Below are 7,859 nucleotides of genomic sequence, written 5' to 3'. Positions count from 1 at the left end.
AGTCCAAACTGAAGCAGTAGGAAGTTGTACTTGTCATTCCACCCTCACCTCAAAGTCGTGAGCAGTCAGTGGCTGGAGCTTAGTCTTAATATTGTGAGCATCCTACTCTGCACAAGACGGCAGGTGCAGGCAGCGGAATCCACCAAGCACCTGCAGCTCTGCTGGCCATCACTATAAATACCATGACCCACAATTTCAAGAAATGCTATTAAGTTATTATTTGTAGGAATCATATACACCTGATGTTTAGAATTTAATACAGAATTTCCAATTCCTTACTTAGAAATCTAAAAATACATATGGACAAATTCCCCATCCATGTTCCAAAAATAGCCACTCAGAGGTGATTACTTATTAAACATTACGCTTATGAATAATTATAGTATAAAAAATATATATCCTAAGGGCTGGGGGACGATACTTCAGTAATGAAGAATATGCTTAGCATGCTCAAGGCCCTGAATTTGATTCCAAACTCACAATACACATGCGTGCATATGAACACACACACAATATATACTTAAAAACATTTTTTTTTTTTTTTTGGTGGTACTGGGGTTCCTGGAAGCCCTTCTACCTCCAGACCTATTTTATATTTTTTTTATTTGGAAACAGAGTCTCTTAAGCCAGCGAGGCTGGCTCCGAACCAGCACAATCCTCCTGTCTCTGCCTCCCAAGTGTGGGGATTACAAGCGTGCGCCACCACGCCCGGCAAAGCATTTCATTTTTAAGCATAGTAACAAGAGAATTAGAAATTTGTGCGTGTTTTTCTCTGTGTTTGTGGTGCTAGGAACAGAACCCAGGAGCCTTGTACCTCTGGGCTACACTCCCAGACCTATTTTATATTTTATTTAGAAACATGGTCTTACTATGTTGCTGAGAGTCTAAGTAGCTGAGGCTGGCTTCGAACCTGTGCAATCCTCCTGTCTCAGCCTCCGAAGTACTAGAATTACAAGTGTGTGCCACCACGCCTGGCTGAGAATTAGAAATTTTAAGATAACATAATATTAAATATGCATACAAATGCTACTATAATACCAAAGACAAGGAAAGTCTCTTCCCATTTGAATCGTGTGTTTACTTTACACAATCAGTACTGATCTGCTAGACCTGGGTCCCATCCCCAGTACCACAAAAAAAATAATAATAATAATAAAAAAGAAGGTGAATTCCATTCCAAAGCATCCCTGAGCATACTTCGTAGTCAACATGAGCAAAGTTCATCCTCCCAAGCTAAAAAAAATTATGGACAAGAAGTTGTCACTGAAATTAAATAGTGGCAGACATGTCCAAGGAATATTACGGGGCTTTGATCCATCTATCAATCTTGTGATGGATGAATGTGTGGAGATGGCAACCAGTGGGCAACAGAACAATACCGGAATGGTGGTAATACGAGGAAATAGTATCATCATGTTAGAAACCTTGGAACGACTACAATAATGGCTGTTGAATGGAAATCCACGTCCTCTCTCCAAAAGGCCTATTTTACTATGACACAAAAATTGGGTTGTATACATTTTCATATGAAACTTTTTGTTAAATAAACTTTTGTATACACCTAAAAAAGAAAAAAGAAAAAAGAAAACCCTCATTTAGACTAGTATTTCAATCTCCAAAGATCAGTTAGCAACAACGGGAACTTTCAGAACTCACTCACATTCTCCAAGTTAAGTCTTGGAAGGTTTGGGATCATATTTCACATGAACACAAATGAGAAATAGAAAATACCATGTATTTTATCTTCATCTATGACAGCAGGGCTTTAGTCCTGGCAGCTGGAACATTAGAAGCAGTGCACACAAAGCCTCGCATGTGCATAAGTGAAAGAGTTCCCTAAACTCTCTCCTTGCTCCCTGCTAACAATTGAGAAGACAGAAGAATCCCACAAATAGCAGAGCAGAAGTCACATGACAGAATATATTATCAGCCTTTTTTGGGACTACAGTATCTCAACACCGAGTGATCCACACTACAAGATGAGCAAAACATCCACAAAACATGTATCACACAATCTGCACCAAACAGTTAAATGCTAGAATTTGATGTATTAAAAGAGTAAGAAACCAGCCAGGCGCGGTGAGTGGTGGCGCACGCTTGTAATCCCTGCGTTTGGCAGGCGGAGACAGGAGGATCACAGCAAGGCTTAAGAGACCCTGTTTCCAAATTAAGCTATAAAATAGGTCTGGGAGTGTAGCCCGGAGGTAGAAGGGTTTCCAGGAACCCCAGTACCACCAAAAAAAAAAAAAAAGTAAGAAACCAAATATCTAGATCAGCTTTTTATCCATCCATACAGTGCTTTCTCAGTGTATTTTCTACCTATCCTCCACAATCAAGTTTTCCATTATGAGAACAATAGGCAAGGAAAATATGCTTTTGAAAATACTCTCCTACACTGGTCCTTTCACTACTAGAGAATTACTGATCTATGTTATCTCAACAAAGTATTGCCTAACAGCCTAACAGCTAACAAATATTCCAGTTAAAAGGGCAGGGCTAAGGCAACAGAGCTGCTTGGGTTCAAATTCCTCTTCACAGTCTCACTGTAAGACCTTTGGCAAGTTATCTGACAGCTTATGCCTCCATTTCCTGAGCTGTAAAAGAGGGATGCTAACAAGAACAACTCTTTCACATCTCTACAGTGAGAAACCAGAGTACTGACAGATGCACTTAAATGTCACACTAGGATTTGAGTAAGCACTCAATATATGTAAACTATGTCACTTCACTGTAGTTCTTATTTCTTCAAAATTAAAAGACAAGAAAGAGAGCCGGGCATGGTGGCACACCCTTGTAATCCCAGCATTCGGGAGGCTGAGACCTGAGGATCCTGGTTCGCAGACATCCTCAGCTACTTAGTAAGGCCCTTTGCAAATCAGTGAGACCCAGTTTCAAAATAAAGAATAAAAAATAGGGCAGGGGGTGTCGAATGCCCCTGGGTTCCATCCTCAGACCCAAAAAAAAAAAAAAAAAAAAAAAGACAAGAAAGAATACTAAAACCTCAAGAATTGTCAAAATCTGGGCTAAAGACTAAAAAAGTCAGAGGCTATTTCTAAGTCTTAAAATAAGTTCCATCCCCGCAAAAAAAAAAAAAAAAAAAAAAAAGTAACCTCAGCCAGGCATGGCGGCACACACTTATAATTCCCCGCACTTGGGAGGCTGAGACAGGAGGATCGCACAGGTTCAAAGCCAGCCTCAGCTACTTAGTGAGACTCTTAGCACCTTAGTGAGACCCTGTTTCCAAATAAAGTATAAAATAGGTCTGGGACTATAGCCTGAAGGAAGAAAAGCCCCTGGGTTCCAGCCCCAGTACCACAGGAGAGGGGAAAAAAATGTAACCTCAAGCAGGGCATAGTGATGCACACTCGTAATCCCGGCATTTGTGAGAAAATATTTTGTAGACAGCTCAGCTACTTAGCGAGGCCCTTTGCAACTCAGTGAGACCCTGTTTCAAAATAAAGAATACAAAATAGGGCTGGGGGCGTAACTTGAAGATAGAATGTCCCTTGGTTCCATTTCCCAGTACCACAAAAAATAAATAAGTAACCTCCATCAAGGTATAGCCCACCTTGAGGCAAGTTTGGGAAACGCCTGCTGATGTAATTTGAAGAAATGGAATTATTCATATCTAGTCATCATTTTTATGGACTAAGCAACTGGATCGTCAGCCTTATAAAGTCCTACAAGCATGTACTTTGTTGAATTCCTATTAGACATTCCCAGACTCACATTTGCCTCTAATTTTTTTTTCCAGGTCTGGGGATGGAACCCAGAGGCATCTGACCTCTGAGCTACACCCCCTGCCCAATTTTTTATTCTTTTTTTGAAGCAGGGTCTCACTAAGTTGCAGAGGGCCTTACTAAGTAGCTGAGGCTGTCCACGAACCACGATCCTCCATCCTCCAGTCTCAGCCTCCCAAATGCTGGGATTACAAGTGTGTGCCACTACGCCTGGCTTGCCTGATACTTATAATCTGTTCTCTACTCACTGGGCAAGTCATCTCCCCCTCCCTGCCAAGTTTTCCCACAGGTACAATGACTTAATCCCCTTTAAAGTTTGATCTCCTAGGAAAAGGGAGTAACTGCTATTCTACAGAATAGTGTCAAAAACAAAAAAATGAAGCACACATCAAAGAGACCGTAAGAAACCGGGCGTGGTGGCGCATGCTTGTAATCCCAGCATTTGGGAGGCTGAGACCTGAGACGGGAGGATTGTGGTTCGCGGTCAGCCTCAGCTACTTAGTGAGGCCCTCTGCAACTCAGTGAGACCCGGTTTCAAAATAAAGAATAAAAAATAGGGGAGGGGGTGTAGCTTGGAGGCCGTATGCCCCTGGGTTCCAATCCCCAGACCCAAAAAATAAATAAATAAAGAGACCATAAGGCTGGACGTGGTGGTGCACACCTGTAATCCTAGTGCTTGGGAGGCTGAGACAAGAGGATCACAGGTTCCCAGCCAGCCTCAGCAACCTCTTGAAGCCCTTGGCAACTTAATGAGACCCTGCTTCAAAACAAAAAATAAAACAGGGCTCGGGGTGCAGCTCAGAAATAGAATGCCCCTGGCTTCCATCCCTAGTACCCCCCACACACACACACAAACACTCACACACACACACACAACACACACACACACACACACACACACACACACACACACGGCTCTAGCAGGTTGCTGTTGCTCCATGACAGTTACTATTGTCATTTAAGTTTTTATCAGTGTTATTCTTCCAATACAGACATTTTAGTCAAGAACAAAAATGAGCTACATTTCATACAACCAGACCAGAAACCTATGCAAGTTTTCCTTCCTTTAGAAACCTAGGACATTTAGCTGTGTGACCTTAGACAAGTCACTGAACCTCTTAGTGCCCCAATTACTTCATTTTTAAACAAAGCTGGTGAAGATCATGATAATACCCACCTTGTATTGTAAAGATTAAATGGGTCAATAAATGTGAACCACTTGGAACAACTCCTGACTCACAGTTAAGTTCTGGATATGTGTTCCCTTTTATTAATTCATTCCACATTTGATGATATTGGAGCCTCTACTAGACTATAAAAATTCAACAAAATAAAAACAGGCCTTGTATTAGGGGGAAAAAAGAAGGGGGGGAGAAGAGGGAGGAGGAGGAGGAGAAAGAAAAATCTAGCATGCTAGGGTCCAGAATATATGGCCAGCCCTAAAGCAGCAACAAAGCACAGGTAACCCACAAAAGGGTAGATTCCCTGACACATTCACCAGCTAAAGACACCATCCTGACCACACAGCACACAGATTTACAGGCAGGGAAGGCACAACATGATTTCAGAAATAAAACTATATCTGGAACTTCTGTTGCAGGGGAGGGTCCTTTGGAGGGAATCCAGGAGTATTCTACCTCAGAGCTACATCCCCATCACTATTTTATTTTTTATTTTGAAACTAGGGTCTCAAATTGCAGAGGGTCTCACTAAGTAGCATGGGCTAGATGTGAACCTTTGATTCTTTCTCAGCAACACCGGGATTATAGGTGTGTGTCACCACACCCACCTTATCTGTGTCATTATTAAAGAACATCCACTTAACTGGAAGCTAATGGGTCAAGGGGATGTTCAATAACTTTTTTTATAATCATAATCCTTTTATTATTTTTTGGGGGGAAGGAAGTACTAGGGATTGAACCCTGGTGCACTCTCTGAGCTATGCTCCCAGTCTTTTTTAGTTTTTATTCTGAAACAAGGTCCCACTAAATTATGAGAACTTCACTAAACTAGCATCCAACATGTGATTCTCCTGTCTCAAACTCCCAAATACTGGGATTACAGGTATGCACCACTGTGCCCAGCTATAAACCTATTTTATTTATTTATTTATTTATTTATTTATTTTGGTGGTACTAGGGGTGGAACCCAGAGGCTTTCTACCTCCAGGCTATACTCCCAGACCTATTTTATATTTTATTTGGAAACAGGGTCTCACTAAGTAGCCAAGGCTGGCTTCGAACCTGTGCGATCCTCCTGTCTCAGCCTCCCAAGCGCAGGGATTACAAGCATGCGCCACCACGCCCGGCTTATAGACCTATTTTTAGAAAAAAAATAAAACAACCCAAATCCAAATCAAAGTAGAATTTGCTGACATTATATAATTAAAATTACAAGCCAGACGTGGTGGTGCAGGCTTGTAATCCCAACATTTGGGAGGCTAGGATGGGAGGATTCCAGGTCATGGACGGTCTCAGCTACTTAGTGAGGCCCTTTGCAACTCAGTGAGACCCTGTTTCAAAATTAATAATAATAATAATAATAATAATAATAATGATGTCTCTCAGAGGTAGAATGTCCCTGGGTTCCATCCCCAGTGCTTTAAAAAAAAAAAATTACATACACACACAAAAGAATAGATCTTAAGTACCAGAAACATTTTTTATTTATTTTGTAGTACTGGAACCCAGGAGGGCTTTTCTACCTCCGGGCTATACTCCCAGACCTATTTTATACTTTAATGGGAAACAGGGTCTCACTAAGTTGCAGAGAGCCTCACTAAGTAGCTGAGGTTGGATTTGAACCTGTGTGATCCTCCTGTCTCAGCCTCCCAAGCGGTGCAATTACAAGTGTGCGCCACCATGCCTGGCAGTACCAGAGAATTTTAACTTAAGGCAAAGATTTCCCTTTCCATCTTATCCCCCACCAAAAAGAAAATCATCATTCACTCGTGTTCATCATGTTCCCTGTTTAATCACTGGACTTATAATACATGACTTTTACTATCAAAGTCCACTGTCAATGCCAAAAATACTCAAATTGACTAAGTGACAACTGGAGAGGCCAAGGCAGGAGGATCACAGGTTTGAAACCATCCTCCACAGTTTATGAAACCCTATCTCAAAATAAAAAAACTGAGAGTGGTGGCGCACGTTTGTAATCCCAGTACTTGGAAGGCTGTGAGACAGGAGGATCACAGGTTTGAGGCCAGTCTCAGGTTAAGTGAGGCCTTCCACAACTTAGTGAGACCTTGTTTCAAAATAAAAAATAAAAGGCGGGTGTGGTGGCACAGGTTTGTAATCCCAGCATTCAGTAGGCAGAGACTGGAGGATTGCAGTTCAATGACAGCCTCAGTTACTTAGGGAGCCCCTTAGCAAGTCAGGGAGACCGTTTCAAAATAAAGAATAAAAAATAGGGCTGGGGGTGTAGCTCGCAGGTACAATGCCCCTGGGTTCTATCGCTAGTATCACCAAAAAAAAAAAAAAGAAGAAGAAGAAGAAGAAGAAAAACAGGGCTGGGGGTGTGGCTCAGAGGTAGAACACTTCTGGGTTCAATCCCCAGTATCACACATAAATAATTAACTAATGAATAAGTATAAAATGGGCTAAGAATGTAGCTCAGTGGTAAAGTGTCCCTGAGTTTAATCCTGAAGACACTCTCCCAAAAAATGACCAAGGAAAAATAAAACAATGAATAAATGAGGCAAGACTGCAAAAATATCGAAAAGCTCCAAATGAGGTTTAAGTTATCCGTCCAGGAAGAGAACAGTTTTTAATTAATTACCTTAAGGCATAAGTGCTACCAGAATTAACAGGCGAACTTTAATTTTCCATATAACTGTCAATTGATGGCTAATCAAAGATATTTTTAGAACCTTTAGTTGTTAATAACATCTACTTATATGCAGTCCCCTTACTACTTAAAAGTATGATTCTATAACCAAAAGCCTTAAACAGACGAATAAAACACTACCATAGGTTCCCTGCTCATTTACGTCTCCAGAAATTTCCACCAAAGGAACCAACTGAGCATTGCCTAGAATTAACATTTCTACAATTGTATTACGTCATCACACCCACTGGTGCCAGAATTGTGGTGGATGATCAACATTTCTTGGGT

At 41.3% G+C, this 7,859-nt stretch overlaps 1 protein-coding gene across 1 annotated transcript; it reads left to right on the top strand.

Moving 5' to 3' along the window:
• Window positions 1–1,084: 1,084 nt before the first annotated feature.
• LOC308262314 (small nuclear ribonucleoprotein G-like) lies at window positions 1,085–1,443 on the top strand (the record flags this gene model as incomplete). The annotated part of the gene is made up of 1 exon (XM_080694763.1): window positions 1,085–1,443. The coding sequence occupies exon 1, from the start codon at window positions 1,210–1,212 to the stop codon at window positions 1,441–1,443; it is 234 nt and encodes a 77-aa protein (XP_080550889.1). The 5' UTR covers window positions 1,085–1,209.
• Between the last annotated feature and the right edge of the window lie 6,416 nt (window positions 1,444–7,859).

The sequence above is a fragment of the Muscardinus avellanarius genome, assembly GCF_963383645.1.
Source record: "Muscardinus avellanarius genome assembly, chromosome: 4".
Taxonomy (NCBI): Eukaryota; Metazoa; Chordata; class Mammalia; order Rodentia; family Gliridae; genus Muscardinus; species Muscardinus avellanarius.
The sequence above is the reverse complement of the archived record's forward strand: the minus strand, read 5'-3'. Positions and strand labels throughout refer to the sequence as shown.